Source organism: Phaethon lepturus, unplaced genomic scaffold (assembly GCF_000687285.1).
Source record: "Phaethon lepturus isolate BGI_N335 unplaced genomic scaffold, ASM68728v1 scaffold9526, whole genome shotgun sequence".
NCBI lineage: Eukaryota > Metazoa > Chordata > Aves > Phaethontiformes > Phaethontidae > Phaethon > Phaethon lepturus.
The window spans coordinates 5,377-27,799 of NW_010545553.1; the positions used below are offsets into that span (position 1 = coordinate 5,377).

Below are 22,423 nucleotides of genomic sequence, written 5' to 3' on the forward strand. Positions count from 1 at the left end.
GCTGTCTGTTACCTGGCACAGGAAGTTATCCTCCATGCACTCCAGGAGTCTCCTGGGTTGCCTACAGCTTGCCCTGCTACTTTTTCAGCACGGCGGGGTGGTTGAAGTCCCCTAGCAGGACGGGAGCCTGCAAGTCCGATACCTCCTGTAGCTGGAGTGAGAAGGCTTCATCAATAGATGCCCCTTGAAGCTGCGGCCTATACTAGATACCAACCACAAGGTTCCCTTTGTTGCCTTGGTCACTGATTCTTACCCACAAGCTTTCAACCTGCTTGTGGCTATTCTTCAGAGACAGCTCTTCACACTATCCATTTCTTGATGTAGAGGGCAATGCCTCTGCCCCTCCTTCCTTGCCTGTCCCTTATGGCCTGTAGCCATTGACAGCTACATTCCAGTCACTGGATTCATCCCACCAAGGTTCAAACAACCAGCTTGTAGCTTTCTAGCAGCACAGTGGCTTCCAACTCCTCCTGTTTATTGCCCATGCTGCGTGCACTGGTGTAGAGGCACTTCAGCTGGGCTGTTGGCCATGTCACCCTCTTAGAGGAACAGCTCTTAGTTCCTTTGAAGTCTTTCTCTGGTGCAACAGGCTCACTAGACCTCCCATCCGTCTAACCTTGGTGTGTCAACCCACAGCTTCTTGTGGGTAAGCCTGATATTATCCCCCTCCTACTTTCAGTCTAGTTTAAAGCTCTGTCAATAAGGCCCAAGAGCTTGTGAGCAAAGACCCTCTTCCCACTTTGAGAAAGGTGAATCCCACCTGATGCCAGCAAGCCAGGTGCCATGTAAGCCATCCCATTATTGAAAAAACCCAAAATTGTGGTGGTGACACCAGTCATGGAGCCATGTATTAAGAGACTGGGCCTGTCTGTTTAGTTTATCCACTCTGTGCAAAGTGCTTCAATGTTGAGCTATCCTAATAAATACTCAGTAAGTTGACTTGGGTGATCAGAGCAGTAAAACAGAAGCCAGGTCAACTAGGAAGCCCTGTCGGGCATACAGCTATCACAGCTACAGTGCTTCTAGTACTCAGCCATGCTTGCTTAAAACAACTTCAGGTATCTTTGCTTCTGAATGCGTTGTTGAACAGAAAGCACAGCCATTCTTAAGAGGTAAGAGAGTGCAACAAGCTCTCATATACTCCAGTTGTCTTCTATATGGCCAGTGATGAACAGGGAGTTGTTTTGGTCTTACAAGTTGACTGCAGGAAAGAAACTTTACTTTGCATTGCCTTGTCTCAGAAACAGCACGCGATGCTTTTTGTCAGCTTCCCTAAATCTTGAAATTAAATCAAAATTAACTGCCTAAGGCTCCATCTTGGTGAGACTTGATGACAACAGCTGTCAATGAGAAGTGCACATGGAAGTCAGTGTTTGGGCCTGTATACTACTGTACTGTAAGACGGGACAGGTAGCTGTCTGCATCAGCTACAAGGAGAAATTAGGGGTTGGGAGGTTACAGCTGGAAAGGCAGTACAAGCCCATGGAGGGTATAGTTTCTAAGTTCACTTGACTGTAGGAATTACATCTGTGATTCATTACCTTCTGCGCAGGTTGCAGAAAGCCGCCCCTTCTGCATAGTCAGACCACTCTGGATGGCATGATAATAAATAGCACTTCTTTCTTCCAAGCCTGAAAAGGAGTTACAACCCTGATTCTAACTTTCAGACTGGGATGTGGGAGGCATCATTGAAATAGAGTTTTGACAGAGAAAAGCTTATTAAGAAAGTATATGTGAGAGCCTGTCTCAGGAGAACTGTTACTGTACATTCCTGGATGAGGTATCTAGTGAATTTGCATGTTCTTGGGAAATACTGAATATCGAAACTATATTCCTAAGAATTGCTCTTCTGCCCTATAGTCTAAATAAAACCATATAGCATTGTGTTGTATTTTAGATTTCTTAAATGCTCAAGAAAACATAGTGGCTAAGTACCTTATTACTAATAATGTCATCTTTCCAAAAAGTAACATCTCTGGTTGAGCAAAGTAGAAATGAATCACTTATGAAAGCCTAACAGAGAATAATTTCTGAATGAATTTTTCACTCAAGATAGTACTACATGCAAGCCTGCCAAAGCTTGTATATTTTTTTTTGACCTGCTTTATAAAAGATATTCAGAACACCACAATGTAATGTCAGTTTATTTCAGCAAGAGTAAGTGTTCATTATTCAAACTGTGTTTCTCCTGGCATATTCTATTTATGCATTTGCTTCTTTGCTGAAGATTTAGAGGCACCAATGGCTTTGGAGAAAGTACATTTTGGACATTATTCATATTCATATGTATTTCCAAAAGGTTTATCTATAGCCTAAAGGGAAGCATTACTCTTTTTAAGTTGGAAATTGTGACATTGCTCTTATTCAAAAGAGTTGTTGAGCATATTAAGAAATTGAGAAGACTGTTTTAATAATTTAATGTGTTCCCATCATTTACATTATCTGAATCCTGCTTATTTTGGTTATTGAATATTTAAGACTGAATGAAGCTCCTCTGCTGTGGATTCAATTTTATTTTTTTCATTGTTAATATTTCTGTGTAACAACATATGGCTCTTACTGCTGTTCCCTCTATAATTAACAGGAAAAGGAAGAACAGAAATTCTCTGGTTTCAGTCTCGCTCTTCAGATTTAGAACAGTAAATCCATGACACAGTACTTCAGGTTCTGTTCAAAATTGAGCAATAACATCCTGTGTGTTGTAGAATATTACATGTAATCTACCAGATGATTCATACAAAATAATGAAGAATGGCCTTCCTATAACTGTTTCATTAAGAAGAACTAGATTTTGATCTTCTATGAGAATTTCTGCCAGGGTGTCACATTGGGAAAAAATGTTAACAGTTCAGTTTGCCTTTAATACCGCCTTTATTATTTTTAATGATTGCTGGGATGTATATTATTTTAATGGTAAGTTTGCAATGTCATGTTGTCAGAAGCCAGGGTAAGCTGCTTTAACTGTGACTGTCAAGGAGGAGGAAGAATTTGCTACTGGCCAAAACCAAGGGCAGCTTTCTCTTCTGCATTAATTCAGATCTGCCAGCCAATTCGGGAGCAAGCTGAATCAAGGAGCTACTCATTCCCTGCCAGTTCTGCTCACAAGTGCTACTGAGAAGGGGGAACGCATACTGACTGGTTCATGAACTCCGCTCAGATCTCTAATGTGAACAGCCCATACAAGGAAGCAAGAGGGTAACACCATCGAATTTCTCACTGATGTATAGCAATGAGGATCTTATGTTTAGTAATTAGCAAATCTGAGTAGTTTGTTTCTCTTAATTTCATGCATATTAATAGAACTATTTCCTACTGCACAGTTTGATGTATCCTCATCTGTGTTTATATTTTGGGACTTTCACCCTTTCTCTGAAGGCGCATTCTTGTTGGTTCAGTCAGCACCAGTGGCTCTTGTATAATGGTTGCTGGATAATTTTTTCCTAGAAGTTCAACTTCCAATTTCTGTCCAACTTTGCTGAGTTCTGTGGGAACATATGCAAAAGCCAGACTCTGCTGAGCACTGTAACTGAAACTTCCAGACGTGGTGTTGCCAATAACCTGGAAAAAAACACAAACATTTATCTTTATTTTCAAGATGCAGTGAGGTTTTCTTAAAAAAACAAAACAAAAACAAAACAAACAACTATACATCTCATCTACCAGTTTTGGTATATACACTTCAGACATGAAGCAAATTTCAAGTGTGTCATGCAGTTCATAATATTCTCTACTGTGGGTGACATCATCTTAAACTGGGAAGTTTTTGCTCCTTGAAAAAACAGTTTATTCCTATTGTGTTCAATTATGTTTTCATGAGAACAAACACTATACACATGCATATGCTTGTTATATACAATAATTTAACTGCTAGTGAGTGCTTCAACACGTTATCTGCGCTGAAGTGTGGAGGTCTAAACTTTGCTGTTGTTCTGTTTCTTTTAAGTGAATAGCAAAACTGTTATTAGGACAATGGTGAACTTGAAGGACATGGGAATGGATGAGTTAATACTTTAGTCTGTTCCAACTCCAGTTTCTGTAACCTGATGGTATTTCACATTTTCTTTGTAGATACTTAGCTAGTCTTTCCTTCCTGCTTGAAGATTAGAAAATGGTTATCATAGCTTCAAACTGTTCTGTGACAGTAAAACAAAAATGATGCGTTCACAATTGAAACATGGTTAGATTCTGTTTATGGAGAATTAACATGAGTTTCTTGTAACATGATCTATAGTCCTTACCTTGCCATTATGCCACACACTTTCATTTCCCTCTGGATCGACGTTATCTGTTTCCAAGGCGAGATATACCAGTCGTCGTTTGAGCCCCTTTTCTTTAATCTGCTTCAGTGCTTGCTTTCCTGTAAAGTCTGCTGGCTGAAAAAAGCAGAAGATAATGATGATATATAGTTATTTGGGTTCTGCAAAAAGTTGAGAGATACAGACGTTTAAATTTGTCTTCATTTGTTTTCCTATCACTTAAGTATTCTGTATGAAATACAGGTTAAATCAAATCTTTGACAGATATTGTATCTCGTATCTTGGTGTTTTTATATTGGTACATTATATCTTGGTAACTTTATTAAGTATAGCAGTTTTTCTATACCTCAGTCCTTTAATATCTGTAATTCCAAATGTAGTAGAAATACATATGGAGTCAGACATGTTCCAAGACTGTCTGCCCCATTCAGGTTGACAGCCAAAAGACTGTGTTTCATTTCAGTTTCTATACAAAACTTGGAATACCAACACCCAAATACTAAAGCCCTGGCCTCCCTGTGTGGACACACATCTTTTTTGATGCCATCAGCAACCATGATAGTAACTTACTGCTATTCCACTTTGGTGTCTCTGCCAGGCTGCAGAGCCGGTGGTTTGTTCCACATTCTTGTTTTATGGTATGTAAATACCATTTTATGGGATAATGCAGCATGTTAGTTAAAGAATAATACTATCATTTGCAGTTCCTTTCTTCAGCTTGCCTAAAAAAGTACAGGCAGATTCTCATACTTCTAGAAGCAGACTGCATAAAGGTGTGACAAGTACAAGGGGAGCCATCAGTAAGTCTCTGAATCCTGAAGGTTATATAAGATAGTTCTTATTGTAATAATGTTGAGCTGATTCCACTGAGCTAGCCTGATGCCATGGCCAGGTTCACCTGACTTGTCTCATGCTGTTATCTCCTAAGTCTTAAATGTAACTCAGACAACTTGCCTATTTAGTTGGCTGGGTACAAAATAAATTGGAAAAAGAAGCCATAGAAAGAAGAGTTGTTATGAACTTTATGGTCCTTGACAGAATGCCTCAAGAACCAAGAGAAAGCCTCTTTCAAAAATGCTGACAGTTTGGACAGAGGATAAAATAGTAATCAGGCTGGATATCATTATTGCTAATAATGTTGCAGTAAGTCCTGGGAACTTGTGGCTTACAAATTCTGCCTATTCATTTCTTCTTTAAAGGTACAGATCAGGCAGAACAAAAGATTTGTACTCAACTCATTTGCCAGATCCACACCAGCCTGCGCCCATGGGCAAGAAACATAATAGCAGTTACAAGGTCCTCTAGCTTTCCAGCCTTTGCTGAGAAGATGAGTAGCAGTGAAAGCTATTTTAAGACACTTGATCTTAGGTCACTGTGACAGCTCTAGTAGGTCTGAAACTCAAATTATATTAATTTGATGAGTGTTTAAAAGAAAAGACATGAAATGTTGCTGAAGACATCAAAAATACTATTTCTGGTAACATTCTTTAATTTCTGTAGAGAATTATTGCACTGTCAGAATTACAAGCAACGGGTATTACACTTGGAATAGGTTATTATGCAGTTAATTATTGAGTTCTTATTTCTGCAGTTCTTGTTCAGGTTCACATATGTCTATATGTAGGCTCAAAAGAAATTACTAAAGTGATGAAGGGTTTTTGGTCTTTGAAAGATTCGACTCTGTAAGCAGCTGTGGAAAACAGCTTATGAACCAGTTACGAAGCAAGTCTGAAAATCAAGGGGGATCAACTGAGGATAAGGCAGATACTGCACATAAGACCATAGATGGCCCCCTTTGGGAAAATGCAGCATGAAAAACAGCGCAGATCAGAAAAAGAAGGGATTGTGAGAATTATTTTTGGAATCTAATTTTCAAGATTCTGCTGGAAAAGGTAAAGCAAAGATCTTAGACCAGACAGTAACAAGCTACTGTTAGTTCCTGCTCACTTCTCATAGAAATACATTTCTGCTACGCAGGAACATTTATGAAACGAAACACCAACTAGAAATGTAAATCATAGAGTGATAGAATAGTTTGGGTTGGAAGGACCTTTAAAGGTCATCTAGTCCAAGGCCCTGCAGAGACATCTTCAACTACATCAGGTTGCTCAGAGCCCTGTCTAACCTGACTATAAATGTTTCCAGGGATGGGGCCTTTAAAGGTTGTATAATGCAAGCCCCCTGCAGTGAGCAGGGACAGCTTCAACTAGATTAGGTTGCTCAGAGCCCCGTCCAACCTGACCTTGAAGGTTTCCAGGATTGGGGTTTCTGCCACCTCTCTGGGCAACCTGTGCCAGTGTTTCACCGCCCTCATTGTGAAAAATTTCTTTCTTAGATCTAATGTAAATCTACTCTCTTTCAGTTTAAAGCCATTATCCCTCGTCCTATTGCAACAGGCCCTGCTAAAAAGTCTGTTCCCATCTTTCTTATAAGCCCCCTTGAGCTGCTGGCCACATTTCTTTTTATGCTGCCCAGGATAGCGTTGGCCTTCTGGGCTGTGAAAGCACATTGCTGGCTCCTGTCCAGCTTTTCATCCACCAGTAACCCCAAGTCCTTCTCAGCAGGGCTGCTCTCGATCCCTTCATCCCCAGCCTGTGCTGATACCGGGGGTTGCTCCAACCAGGTGCAGGACCCTGCACTTGGCCTTGTTGAACCTCATGATGTTCACACGGGCCCATTCCTCAATTGTCCAAGTGCCTCTGGATGGCATCCCATCCGTCAGGCGTGTCAACTGCACCATTCAGCTTGATGTTGCCTGCAAACTTGCTGAGGGTGCACTCAAACACACTGTCTATGTCATTGATGAAGATATTAAACAGTACTGGTCCCAGTACGGACCCCTGAGGGACACCACTCATCACTGATCTCCATCTGGACATTGACCACTGCCCTCTGGGTACAACCATCCAACCAATTCCTCATCCACCCAATAGTCCACCCAGCAAATCCATGTTTCTCCAATTTAGAGAGAAGGATGTTGTAGGGGACTGTGTCAAAGGCTTTACAGAAGTCCAGATAGACGACATCAGTGGCTCTTCCCTTGTCCACGGATGGACAAGTAAGACTATACCACAGCATGACACACAGACTAAAATGCTTTGCATGACATACAGAAATACCAAGGAAGTAAATATTCTACAGGTACTCTAAGCACTGAATCGACTCCTTCCTATACATGCTAATGTAGCATCTGGTATTTAGTCTCGAGGAACGTAACTGTGGAACTAATCACAAGTATTCCAATATCATGTCATATACCCGGGGTCCTTCTGTTTTCCAGCTCCTCCTCTGGAAGAGATTAGGTCTCCCTTTAGTTCTGTCTTGTATTTGCCAACCCAATGTGGACGTTACTGATACGCTAATGCATCCGAAACAGCAGTATGAATGTCTGTAAACTCTTGTTTTTAGGTCTTTCACATTACTAAGAGTGGCAACAGACAGGACTCTATCAGAACCAGCTTCTAACAGCATTCTGCTACCGTGCCCTTTTCCTCAGCTGAGTCACCATCAGGTTTTCTAGAGGAAAGAACTGTAACCTGTGACTTTGGGAATGCTGCATCACACAGCACTGGTGTAGCTACCGCCGTACTGAGAGAACAGCTCCTTTCTTCTGGAGTATTCAGATACTTGTAAGAGCATACTCATAGAAGGAGATGAAAGCCTTATAAAACATTATAATATTCATGTTTGGGGTCGATGTGTTGGGTTTTTTTTAAACTAAAGATTTCTGGTTAATTTATACCTCTATGAAATCCTCATTTAGAAATGGAAAAACGGTTTCCAAAAAGGTTAATGCAGCAGTTATAATCAGAGCCTTGAGTATGACCTGGTAACAAATGTGTACTGCTTTTATGGGTCACTTCCAGATTAACTGTATAGACAACAGTTAACTCCCGTTAATACATTAATTACTGGAACCTTGAGGTTGAGAGCAAAAATAATTTTGGCTTCCACTTCTTAATTGCCTTTTAGATACGGAAACCATCAGAGCTAGCATTTAGCAGGCTTTAGAATCTACGTACCACTGGATCATTCTTTGCCTATTGGTTACAGATACAAAATTAAATTCTTACCCAATTGATTTTAACTGGGCCAGGCTTTTGGCCACCTGGAATAAATCACTACATAGTTCTTATGCTAAGTGGAGATGGATTTGTGGCATTTCATGTAATGGGTTTGTTGTTTGTTATTTTATGTTCCTTGAAGCTTAAGAATATTCTTGTCTTTTTAGAATCATGGCCTGGAAAAATAATCAAAAGGTAACCTAGAATTCAAATTTTGCAAAATATACACAAATATGAAAATATATATATACTCACACACAACATCTGCAAAATTGTCTGTATATATATGTACATGGACATATATAAACACATATATACCTATATGAACACTATATGAACATGGATAAAAATGTATGTATGAAAATATGTGTATATATAGAATCATAGAAAGGTTTGGGTTGGAAGGTACCTTAAAGATCATCCAGTTCCAGCCCACCCTGCCATGGGCAGGGACACCTTCCACTAGAAGGTGATGTACAACTGCAAAAAATATGTGTGTATATATACATTTTTAAAACATTTAAAGCAACTTCTTAAGAAATTCTAACCATATGAATCTGACTAGTTCAGCCTTCTCATTTTGCAGTTCTTGGGTATCCATGTCAGTTGTACACTAAGCACATTTCTATCGGTATTAATTTTTGATTTATGAGTGTGTGTGCATGAGGCCATTCATTCCAATCAAAACAGCATTTTGGAAACTGATTCATTCAAACTCAGCCTGGCAATTCTGATAACACTGCTTCCTGTTTCTAGGAGAAAAATAGTCAGCTTGGGTATTGCTTCTATTTGTTTTAGTTTGTCACGCTAAATATAATGCAATAAAAATACCATTCAAAACAGTATTTTGAAAACAGAAAATTCTGTAAAAGAAGGTTAAAAAAAAAACACAGAAGAAAAAGAACAGGAACAAAGGAAAACCCTAAACAATTCCAACCTCAAACAGATACCAAATTTGAAGTTTCTCTTGCTGTCTTGTGGTTTTAAAAAAAGTAATCACTTGACATGTAGTAACAATGTAAAACTTTTACTACCTAGAGTAAGGAGAGTCCTAATAAGCTAAACCTAAAATACAGGAGACTTTCCATTATCCTGGCATAAGCTCCCAAAGCATTAGGCTTTAGCAGATGTAATGGTTTTTCACATAAAATAAAAATACTTCTTAGATACAAGGTAAAGACAATAGCTACTGCTTAGCTTCATATTCTTTGAGTACAATTCACAAGAGAAAACCAAAAAAGATGGGTTGTGCTTTTTACTTGTGTTACCTAACATACAGATTACAATGGAAAATCATATCACAAATACAAATCAATTAAGATTTTCAAATAGTATATACCTAGAGGGAGCCCATTGATTATCTCCTCTGTTATCATATTGGACATGCATATTTGCCTTCCCTTGTCACCATCAGGCTTTACCTTGAGTAAGTTACCATGTGTTTGCTAGCACAAGATAAAAACACTTTTTTTTTTTAAGAATTAATGAGACATTAACCAATCAGGTGATTTTTTTAGGCACAGTGATGTACCCTGAAAAGTTTTACTTACTGTGTTTCAAGTGTGCTTGGCTATCAATGGCATATAGATCCTAATTCTAATCCTCTGTCTTTGTGACTTAATGGAAGCAAAAGAATATAAATTATCTATAAAACTTTCAAAAAAAATTTTTGATCATATAGTTTAGTAGAATAAAGTCTAGGTATCTAGGAAGAAAAATGTCATATCCGTTCAACAATAACTGGCAGCAAAGATGTGCAAATGTCTTAATAATGGAATGTTGTAATTTATTTGGCATGTGCTACTTATGACTCTGGGCATACAGCCAAATTATGTACATAAAGCCACCCAACTGAGTAAGGCAGCACTAACAGCTGCTGTGATCTGCTATAACCACCATGTTACAACACACTGGAGACAGCATCAATGCAATATTTTGAAATTAATTATTCTTAGTTGGATGGTCTTGAATAATCTTAGGGTAACTCTCCAAACGATACCCCCCTCACCAGGGCAATAACTGAAGATCATTTTCCTCTGCAGGCAGCAAATATTTGACAAGTTTCGTTTTCTGCAGCAAACCAAAGCTACAGTTTACACCACACAAAACATTTTTCTAAGGGACATGTGGCCAGTCAGTATGTATGGCACCTGCATCACTGCACCTTTCATTCAATCTGCCTAAGCCCTTCTTGTATGCAAACGGCCAGCTCTAAGAAATTGATATGATACAAACAACTGATGAATTATTGAGTTATTTGGCTCAAAATTCCTAGCTCACTGGGTGCTTATTCTTTACATGGCCCAACAAGCACACTGGGAGTGACCTAGGTTATACAGATAACAAAATCATAGCAGATTCTTTCTAATGTGTTTCATACTTCGTATAAATTTATGGAGTAAATCCTCTGGTTTATGACCTGCTGGACATCAAATGAAGTAACCATAGAATATGGTTCCACTCCTAAATTTAATTTGGATGGGAAAGGATTTAGGTGGGAAAGTAGACTGAATAAATGTTATAGGTATAAGAAATGGGGACTGAAAGAAAGAGAGGAAAAAAGAAGTAACCTTCCCCCCTCTCAAATACCTAATACCTTTCCCTCACTACATCCTTTTTCAGATCCCTCTGCTTCCCCAAGGCTACTTATCCCTTCTTCAGCAGAATCTATACTCTTTCTTCTTCTTCCTCTTCCATTTCTTGCAAACCCAACGTTGCCAAGTCCACCACTAAACCAGATCCCTAAGCACCACGTCTACATGTCTTCTAAATACCTCCAGAGATGGTGACCCCACCACTTCCCTGGGCAGCCTGTTCCAATGCTTGACATCCCTTCAGGTGAAGAAATTTTTTCCTAATATCTAACCTAAACCTCCCCTGTTGCAACTTGAGGCCATTTCCTCTCATCCTGTCACTCATTACTTGGGAGAAGAGACCAACACCCACCTCAATACAATCTCCTTACAGGTAGTTGTAGAGAGTGATAAGGTCTGCCCTCAGCCTCCTTTTCTCCAGGCTAAATAACCCCAGTTCCCTCAGCCACTCCTCATAGGACTTGTTCTCTAGAGCCTTCAACAGCTTCATTGCCCTTCTCTGGACATACCCCAGCAACTCTATGTCCTTCTTGTAGTGAGGGGCCCAACACTGAACACAGTATTCAAGGTGCGGCTTCACCAGTGCAGAATAATTGGGACAATCACTTCCCTACTCCTGCTGGCCACACTATTTCTGATAGAGGCCAGGATGCTGCTGGCCTTCTTGGTCACCTGGGCACACTGATGGCTTATATTCAGCCAGCTGTCAACCAACAGCCCCAGGTCCTTTTTCACCGGGAAGCTCTCCAGCCACTCTTCCCCAAGCTTGTAGCATTGCATGGGGTTGTTGTGGCCGAAGTGCAGGATCCGGCACTTGGCCTTGTTGAACCTCATACAACTAGCGTTAGACCACCAAACCAGCCTGTCCGGATCCCTCTGTAGAGTCTTTCTACCCTCAAGCGGATGAATACTCCTGCCCAGCTTTGTATCATCTGCAAACTTACTGAGGGTGCACTCAATCCCCTCATCCACATCATTGATAAATATATTAAATTTGCCAGATCAACATTTCTTGTATTTTTTTCTTTGTCCAAACTGCATCTGTAAAATGATAAAAAAAGCCTTTTTCCTAAAAAGATATATCATATAATGTTTTAATAAATCAGGACATATCACTTTAGACCATGGTAACACAATGAGTAGGTCTGACACAACTGAGGGGCAGTTCTGGCAGAGTAAGCAGGGGGGGAAACAAATGACTGGGAAAAGGAGAGCATGAACCTATATGATTAAAGTGCTACCAAAGGAATAAAAGGATGGAGGCACAGTGTTACAATTCATCTTAGTTTCCCATGAGATAACTTATGTGTAGTTATGCTGGAGTTTAGGTGAATACACAAGGACTGTATCTTTGATTTACAGTCATATACCCATGTGTGAAGTTGCTGGGCATGACACAACTTCTATTCATAATGAGTAAGGAAGCAATTAAATGCTCATGTGTCTAATAGGTGTAATAGTAAAAGACACCTCAGAAATCTCATGCCAAAGTCAGAAGATGAGATAGGGCTTGTAGTCTAAAAGGCATTTTTTGACATCAAAATACAGGCCATCACTGAGTAGGGTTGGTGGAGATGGGACATAAATAGTGAGAAGCACACAGGGAAAGGAGCAGAAAATGAAGAAGGTAAAAAAGAAAGTAGCTGGTAGAGTAGACCAAAGAAAAAGTGAAGGGAGAGAGATTCTGGGTGTTGTATAATCTGGAAATAAGCTTGGAATGGAGAACAAAGAAACTACGCCAGTAAATAAACAGGGCTGCAACAAAGAACCACTGTCTCTGATAATGGTCTCTTCCAGCCTGGAAGAGCACACTAGAGCAGAGTCCCCACGAGTTTCCATCATCTGCTGCATTCTCTTGCTAAATCGCAGCGAGCTGCTGCTGCAGAGGGAGTGCCCAGGAGATGGCAGCCTTGGATATAGCAAAACAAGTCACCAGCCTACAGTTAACTATGGAACTTTGTAGCTGTACGTTCTTGATGAAATGTTGGCACTATTGGGTTCACGTGGAAAATCCTTGTGAAAGAGTTAATTTGTCTGAGCTACCCACATTGATATGGAAGTGTTTCACTGGGACTTATGGTCCATTACTCTCAGAAGAAAAACAGGCTGTTTTAAGAATATTGAACTCGCTAAAAATAATCAACCCCTTCAGAACACTGAAAAGGTGCATGCTAGCAGGTTTTGAAGACACAAGCAGCTTCTGCAACAAGGAAATCTTTTTTCTTTATGTCAGTAGTGAGCATAATAATCAGTGATAAGTTAAAGTGTAGCAAGGAAACATTTTCTAGTATAAGGACAGTGAATCATTATAATGGACTGCCCAGGGAGACTGTAGGATCTTCAGGAATGAGAGGTCTTTGTAACTTCACACATGAAATTTTTATACATATGGCAAGGTAAACACAGATGTAGTTGATTCTGCCATAGAACACAGGGCTGGAGTAAATTAATATCTGGTGATTGTTTATCTTTTTCTATGTTAATATTTGAAAAAGTCATTAAATTTAAACCAGGGTTTTGAAAAATAGAAAGCACTCAGAGGTGGTATACTGTATCTGTAACCACTTGAACCTGAGAAAGTTCAAATGTGCAGCAGAACTAAAACATTATGCTGGGAGAAAAAAGAATTGCAACTTCTTTAAGATACTCTGTCAATTTCCTGTCACAAAGACCATTAGGACTCTATTGAATATTTAGTAGCAGAGTGCTTATTCATGAGATGAAGGTATCAGTGAATGAGGCTATCTAACAACTTACCTAACTTAATAAATGTAAGACCAATTGAACAAACAAAACAAAGACAACAGGTATTAAAAAAACCAACCATCCAGCCCTAAACCAGACAGATTTTGTTGTGAAGTTACTAAGACAATGTATACTCTAAATTAGAAATTAATTCTGTTACTGTCCCTCCACTTTGATTTAATCACAGCCCATCCTGCTCATCTCTGCAAGGAAGCAAGCAACACTGACATTAGAGAAAAAAGGAGTATCAGAGTCTAGAGGAAACCACCTAGAACACCACCTCTTCAGCCTTACTGATAAAATGAAAGTTTCCACAGAAATCTTGAGGAAACAGGTTTATGTATTGTCATGCTATAACTTAATAGACGGTGGAAAAAAAAATAATTGTCAACTTAAGTTTTTACAAAAAAATACTAGTCCATTTGTACCTGATGAGGATGAATGCAGTAAACTTCATAAATACAAAGAAATATCAGGATTTTATTGGGAATTTACATCTCTCTATATTTATTCCTCAGATATTTGAATGCCCTCTCATGGAAATAAAAATACCTTCTGATTGTATTACCTTCATTTGGCATTTGGTTGTTCATTCACTTTACTCTGTTTAGAAGCTGTTTACAGCTTCCATGACATAGCACGCAAAATTCACTTTTGCTGAAGTCTTTTTGCCCATTTTGTGAGCTATTTCAGCTGCTTGTTGCACGGTAAGAAGCACGCTAGTAATTAACTGAGCAGTGCATTTCCGTTTTAATTTACACAGAAATAAGCACTTTCCCCGGTTGGGGGCGCATGCTTAAAGGAACAAACCCTGTCAGTAACCCTACAGACCAAGACCTCAAACAGATTTAAGAATCTCTTGCTTGTAGTTTGTATTCCGTTTGCCCTTTTTTTTGTGGAAAGTTTCCTAAGAAATAGGCGCAGATGGTAACAGAGTATTTTGCTTGTCTTCAGTCATGGTGGCCTCTAAGGAATGCTGAGGTCTACGCTATGCCAAATGGACACCAAAACCAGAGGCATGGAACTGGGACTCACAGCCCCAAGCTGCCAAGAAGTCGAGTAAATAATCTCACATTGCGCTTCATGCTACACTGTTTAGACCAATTCCAATATCTGAGTTAGCTCAAGTACCTCTGCAGTGTCAACATGCAGTCACAACTGCCCTCATTTGAGTCAATAAATAAACATCGATTATTTCCTTTTTCACATTAGTTCAGCAAAACTGGCAAATGTTTTAGGCTGACATCCTACATCTATGCTGGAGATTCATTCCATATCCATTCATCCACAATGTGAATATCTGCTCCAGAGAGCTGTTCCAACCCTACATTTCAACCACAAAGAGAAGCATGTGGAGCAATAAAGAATCAAGTGCTTCATGCATGTTAGCGCCTTCGCATGTTCTGCAGGGGCATCTTGGCAAGCAACAGCTTTCCTTGTTTATGGCTGCTTTCCGGATTATAAAAAAAAATCCCAACAACAACAAACAAAAAAACCCAACCCAAACAAACCCCCCCCCCCCCCAAACACACTCAACAGATGTATCAAATGGAAGTGGAAAGAAAAAATAGTAACAGTAACATTTTTCATTTAATTCTCCTGTAATCCTGCTAATACTCTCCTGAAGATGGGAAAATCCTTGATGACTAAATACAACACAATCCTGTTCCATAAGATTCTGTATTTCCCTTGCATGTGTCATTTTCTCTGATAAGGTCAAAATTACAGTACCCAGTGTAGACAGCTGTTAACTCCACTACATGTAGGAACTGCCATTGACATCCCTGGGAGCACTTTGCCTTCCACTAGATGAGCTCCATAGTTGGGTAAGAACAGTTTTAGAACTTGTATTTCATGCTAGAGCACACATTGATGTTAGATAAGGACAAAAATTAATGCTTTCTCAATCCTGCACAGGTTGAAGAACTTGTACATCTATAGACAGGTTCAACAGTTGGAGAGGAAAGGCATCTTCCTAGGTACATCCCTGTTACTGTGGGTGAAACTATCTCAAAGATAAAAGCACCTTTTTAGGTTCAACATGCCGCCATAATTCTTGCCTACCCAAAGTTTAAGATTTGTTATTTATTTGAAGCTGTAAATTAAAGTTTGGGATCCCTTTTATCAGTTCCACAGTACCTCCACATAACATGGCAAGAAGTATCAAGGGTCATTTATCATCTGATTTGTTACCCTTTCAGGTATAAAGGGAATATAAATAAGAAGAGAATTTGTCCCTGTATCACAATGCATCATTAAAGATGAAATGTCTTATATACAATACTTTTTCTTCTTGATCTCCCTTGTGTAAAAATATTAGCACTTCCTCTATTTTACGGATTAAAAACTGAGGCAAAAGATTAAGTCAGAAATATCCCCTCATCTAGGGCACCTAATGTGAAATGTATAGGACTGATTTTTTAAATCAGAAACTTCACATCCACTGTGCAGGCAACTGCTGTTTAAGTCGATGGGCTAACTGGTAGCAATAGATGACATTAGAGCTGCACAGGAAATTATTTCACTGGATTTCATGGAAAGGTCTTCTATTTGACAGAGTTAGGATTCCTTGTTTGGGTTTCATGTGGACCAGAAAAGAGAATTATAAGCAATTTCTGTATCTGTTAGACCATAACAGAGTTTGATTTGCTAAACTATGAATATAAGAAAATGGGGATTCTCATAAAAAGAGATAGAATAACATCTTCTCATTTTTACTGCATATTTAAATTCAACTAGTCCCATTCTTTAAACTTTAAATCAGGCAGGAAAAGTTTATGAGCAGAGGACCTCTTCAAAATTCTACAAATAACTAATTGTTATTATTTTTTTAACCAAGATATTAATTTAACTTCTATTTGACTCATATCCAAGTTGTCAGTCTGCAGTTCTGAAAAAATCTATTGTTTTTTTCAGTAATTGCTATACCAAAGGGGTAGGTAGGGAAAATGATCCTACAGACAACTCCTTCAATGAGAATAAATAGGTAAAATGTTTTCAGATTATGAATAGGCTTGTTCAGTTTGTATGTAGATACTGTATGTTTACAAAAGCATGACTCAAATTTCACTATGAAAATAAATCACAAAGAGTTATTTTTCATGTAGACAACATTGAGTATTTGCAGTTTCCTGACCAAGTGTATAATTTTGTTAGCAAGAAACAAGGAAAAACATGAAACTTTTTTTTATAACAAATTGTTACTTAATAGAGTAATTATTCTTCTATACAGTGAAAAAAAGTTGCTTGTTTCATTTCTAAGCCTAATTTATTTTATAGATAATTGTAGAACACTTCGAAAATAATTAGACATACCTTGTTTAGCTTTACAAAGTATTCCAGTCCAGCTTCCAAGGGATTAGTGTCACAGTTCATCTGTTAAAAAAAAAACAAATTTGCCATCCATACATGATGGAATATCATAGCTTTTGGGTTGGGGGGAATTTATTTAGTTACTCCATGCAGCCTTCTATTTAGTCCTAGGTGAGTATCTTCCACATTGTATATGTGCAACTTCCATTTGAATACACTATATGCTTCCTATACATGATTTCAATAGAATATCTACTATTATGCCTAATATAAAGTATAGATATGTATATCATTCATCTAAGTTTCAATATTCTAAGTAAACACACATTTCAGTCAGAAACAAGACTTTTCTTCAAAGTAGAATGGAACCTGCAGACGACTGAATAACTGAGGTATGCACATTAATTGCAACACAGCAGAATACCCTAGCTGAAGAGGAAAATAAAACACAAAGCCAGTTTTATTTACCACCTTCCAATTAGGTGTAGGGAGAATGATTTGTTAGGCAGCATTTGAAGGAAGAATGAAAAGAATTATCACTAGGCAAATGAAAAAGATCCCTAAATGCCCACCATTTCACCTTCCTGATTTCTTTCCTTTCCAAAGGAATTAGGAAAAATCGCAGGTGACCAGAAATTATACTGATTTTCCTCAAATTCTCTAGGCCCCCTGAGTAGTTCTATATTGCAAGAGAGCAAATTTGGCAGAAACTGGACAACGGGAAATGAAAAAGTTCCAAATACATAATGAAGCAAGAATAATTGGCCTCTCATGACATAGTTATGACAGAAATAAAATATTTTCAGAATCTATCAGCCAAATCTTTGATTTCAACATACTGAAGCCCAGCAAAACCCTCATAATTTTCTTATACACAAGAGGGAAAAACATTAGTGAATCAAAATGAGTGTCTCTTTGCCAGCAGTGCAATGGAGTATACTAGTTCCTTTTATTTAGAAAAGACACTGTTCAGAATTACAGCAGCTTTTCTTGCTCAAGTTAAATTTTATTTTCAACCTAAATTAAGAAACTGGAACAAATACTATAATCTGAGCTAGCTCTGACTAAAAGCTGCATAGTCATACTGAAATAAAGAAAATAAACAGAAAAAAAATAAAGAAATTGTATTTCCTGACCTCTGCCCCCCAGGCTCGGAAACCCTTTTCCAGCCTTAAAGCATTCAGAGCATATGTTCCGAAGTTGTCAATTCCCTCTTTTTGGCCAGCTTCCATGATTGCACTGTAAAGAGCTACAGAATCTTCTTTTCTATGGTAAAGCTCCCAGCCCAATTCACCTGTTAGACACAAAAGATTAACAGTTTCATCAGCTCAATAATGAAACAATCCTAATAAATGCAGTCCTATTCTTGGAAAAAGTGGGGATCAATGCTGTAAGTGTGAATTCACATTCCAGGATCAATTCTGCTGTCATATATCAAGTCTAATTCCCTGCAAGAACCACCAGATGATTTATGGCCTAGATCTTAAGCAATAGTATTATTATTCTAATTTAAACTGTTAACTGAAATCAGTGGGGCAGTGGGGGGAAAGGGAGGAGGATCAGAATAACTGGTAAGAAAAGGTCATGTAGTAAAGTCACAATGAGAGATGAAGCTTAAGAGCATTATAAACAGATGATGGCTTGGCAAGTGAACAGCAAATGTAACTGAATGTAAATAAGCATTAAACAAGTATATTGTATCATATTTAGTATAACAGAAAGAGGAGGACTTCAGCTGCTTCAAAATGGTCTGCATTCAGTCCATTGCGGTAGAGATAGACATAAAAATAAAAACTAACTGAGAAAAACAAATAGTCATCATTACAGTGTTACATTTTCAAGGCACTTGACAAACACTAATATACGGTAATCCAAAAACAATTCTTGACGTTGGTTTTGCAGCAAATACCACAGAGGTTATCAGAACTGGCCTTTTGTTCTGTAAAATAAATATTTGCACTGTAGGGTATTCTAGAGAAAAAGGTCTTGGAAAACTCAGCACAGACCCTGACCAGATCACATTTGAAAATCAATGTACTGCATTTCCTCACACATTTATATATCAAATGTGATGAACTTATTGCTTATGAATACATGATGAGATTTATTTTTCAACATAATTTCATTTACTGCCTCTTTCCATAATAGTCTGTTTTCTCTATTGCTTACCTGTATATGATATCCTAATGGCAGTAACAGCAATATCAGAAAGTTTCAAATGTCTAGACTGCAGAAACTTAAATGAACCATCACTCAGATCCTCACTTGTCAGCTTCTGGAGGATCTGTCGGGCATATGGACCTGCTACACCAAGTACTCCCATCTCATCTGTCATGTTTTCTATTTCAATTTTATATCCACCTCTTGTTACTTCCTCTTCTATCCATCTGCATGTAAAACACAACAGTGATGTTAATTTTTTTATGAAAGATAACTGATTTAGATAAAAATTTAAAAGGAATACTTTTTTTGTATACTTTGTTCATCTTTCCAGCAGCTCCCAGTCAGACACCTTCTCAAAACCAGTGGAAGTAAGTGCTATACTAGATAGTCAAATCCATCATTGACGTTAAATGGTGTTTTCTGGTGAGACACTGGTATAGGAACACAGGCATCTGGGATACAGCCAGGAAAGGAGAGAATTTAAATGGGTGGAACAGTATTTTCAAAATAAGAGAAAGAGTGATCTCATAAGGCTGAACACAGATTTGCCTTTGGATACAGAATGTGTTAATAAAATATCAACATACAAAAAGAGTAAGCAATAAACACAATGAACATAGAAATCCCCAAATAAACATCTCTCTCAACAAATATGTACAACCAGGCTTGTTCCTTCCTGAATACAGCATTTAAAGTATTGGCAGGAAGTTCAGTTTTGAGTTTTGATTTAATCAAAAACATTAGCTGGGTATTGTCTTTCAGGAAGCTCACAAAATAACTGAAAGGAGTATGTTTTAAAATCTTACAAAGTACTCCTTTTTAAGCAGTGTTAAAAGATCTCAGGCACAGGGGAGTATCAAACAGGACTGCTGAAATTCTATATAAGTCAATGCATTAGGTCTGGTTCTGCCGTTTGGTTCCTGAATGTGCCGACAGTCCTACTGATTCCCATGGGATTGTTATGACAGTACATTAGTCGTTGTGTGTTGGGGTAGCAAATTTCAGTCTTTTATGTGTTGATTCATTTTGAATAACTGATTTGTCAGCAATGTCCAGTAAGAAAAATTCTTTTTCTTAGTACACTTACAGCCACTTACAGCATTAGAAATATCACTTCCAATCTATGAAAATATGAGAATTCCAATCACTTCTCATCTATGAAAAACATTTTAATGAAGTCATCCTGCAACTGCTTCTACCTCCTTTCCTTCTGTTGTTTTGCTTTGTGACCCCAGAGCCCAAAGCAGAAGACATTATCACAGTATCAGAAAGACTGCACTACCAGTCTGTATTGGCCAGGTCAGTGCCTGTGGGGTCATCTATGTTTAAAGCCAATTTTCTTTTTTGCGTAAGAGAAAACATTAGAATGGAACAACCGTGCTGTGTTACATCATACAATGCCAAACACAAACAGGTTCAACCACAAAACAAGAACTACCTCCACTGAAGTATATTACATAACTACCAGTAAATTCTCCATCTTTTTAGACCAACATTAATCCAATATGCAACTGCTTATACTTCAGGATTAAACTCAACCAAGTTTCTAAGAAACCAAAATCAATAAATAAGTAGAATTCTCTTGAACCTAGCAAAAGGTTTGTTGAGTAATAATCAAGAATTTGGCACTTAGTAAAAAGATTTCCATATTAACGTGACTGTATAGCACTGTGTACTTACTGTATCAAAAATAAACTAACCTCAGATCATGGAGTTCTGACCCTGAGCCAGTTACAAGCATAAATTCTCCAGGATACAGTTGAGAGACTGTTAGCTCAGCATAAACTTTTCCTCTCGGTGTTAACATATGGCTTATATTTGTGGAACCCACCTACAGAGTAAAATTTGCAATTATTAAGAATGCAGAATAAAACCTTTGAATTCTTAAACATTATGAAATATATGGAAATACGTCTTTAGTTGAAAGAACAAAATTTTTTATATTTGTTATGCTATACCATAATAGGAGTTGACAGATATACAATTGGCCAAGATCAAGCTTTACAAGGGAAACATCACATTTTTCTTCACAGAAATAAATCAAAATTTTTGAAATGAGATAAATCAAGACGTTTATAAATATTTGTTAATTGTGTATTTCACAAGGTGTTCTTAAGCTACATTGATTTAAGAATGCATTTTCAATGCAAATTCAATCAATTTTAGTTTATTCTCTGATCACTGAAATAAAAAATTCTCTGTGTTATTGACATGAGTATTCTTTTTCAATCACGTGACTAAGGCTTTCAGATCCCTAAAGGATAACATTATTTTGTCCCTTACCTTAAAGAAAGAACTACTGAGCTGGCTTATGCTTTTGTGGCCCTGATTTATGTATGCTTTTATATTTTCTGTAGTTGCTGACTATGAATTTACATCTCTGTACATTTCAGTCAGGTTCTATATAGAAACATGATCTTTACAAGTAAAATTTCAAATAACAGTTACCTAGCTGTGACCATAAAACATATACACATTCATACAGATATCATCCACACAAACAGGTATATGAATAAGCCATAGCTGTTATGCTGGTCTGGTTCCAGAGGCAGAATTCAATCTCTTTTATTTCATTCTGCTGTTATAAGAACCTTGTCAATCACCCAGTCAGTGCTCAGATTCCAGTAAATGAACGGAAAAAGGAAAACTATTGCAAGTATTAACATTCTTTTGCAAGGTCATATTACATTAATACAGTTACTGGCATATTACAGGCACATAATTGAATTTTTGAATTTTGGTACCAAAATCAGACAGCTTGTCTGCATCATAAAATAATTCAGTGAAGTTACTGGAGACATACTTGTATCACAACTAGGTTAAGTCTGACTACCATCAGATTCAATCAACGGTTGTGAATGGTAGATTTTTACATAGACTCATAAACTGTTCTATTTTGCTCTCTACCTTTCTTTTCCCCCATAGCAACACTCATTAAACTCCATAGAAAGCACTCACTTTGTTCTCATAATTTCCTGTTTAATCTTGCCCACCCCCAATATATTTGGCCAGTGTTATCTATGCCCACTGATGACAGAGTTACCTTACCTCTACCCCAAGCCAGAAAGAAGATAAACTTTTAATCTATGTTCCTATCAAAAAAATAAAACAGTAAAAAATGACAACATGGCAATTCAGGTTCTTCTTTCTCTTAAACCTATACCTAAATTACCATTTACATTTACAGTTACCATTCTTGTGTACAGCCTTCCCATTCAGTTGCCTCTGTCCTCTGAAAAGTTATCTATCTTTGTATAGAGAGACTATAGTCTCAGGGTGCCTACTCTTT

At 38.0% G+C, this 22,423-nt stretch overlaps 1 protein-coding gene across 1 annotated transcript in view; it reads right to left on the minus strand.

The window, feature by feature from the left end:
- Window positions 1-3,093: 3,093 nt before the first annotated feature.
- DMGDH (dimethylglycine dehydrogenase) overlaps window positions 3,094-22,423 on the minus strand; it is a gene marked incomplete at its 5' end in the record, with an annotated part of 43,894 nt that continues 24,564 nt past the window's right edge. The window contains 6 exons of the mRNA XM_010288995.1: window positions 3,094-3,558; window positions 4,239-4,373; window positions 16,975-17,034; window positions 18,108-18,265; window positions 19,141-19,358; window positions 20,835-20,965. Of these exons, the coding sequence (XP_010287297.1) occupies window positions 3,343-3,558; window positions 4,239-4,373; window positions 16,975-17,034; window positions 18,108-18,265; window positions 19,141-19,358; window positions 20,835-20,965 (918 nt within the window). The remainder of the gene's footprint in view (window positions 3,559-4,238; window positions 4,374-16,974; window positions 17,035-18,107; window positions 18,266-19,140; window positions 19,359-20,834; window positions 20,966-22,423) is intronic.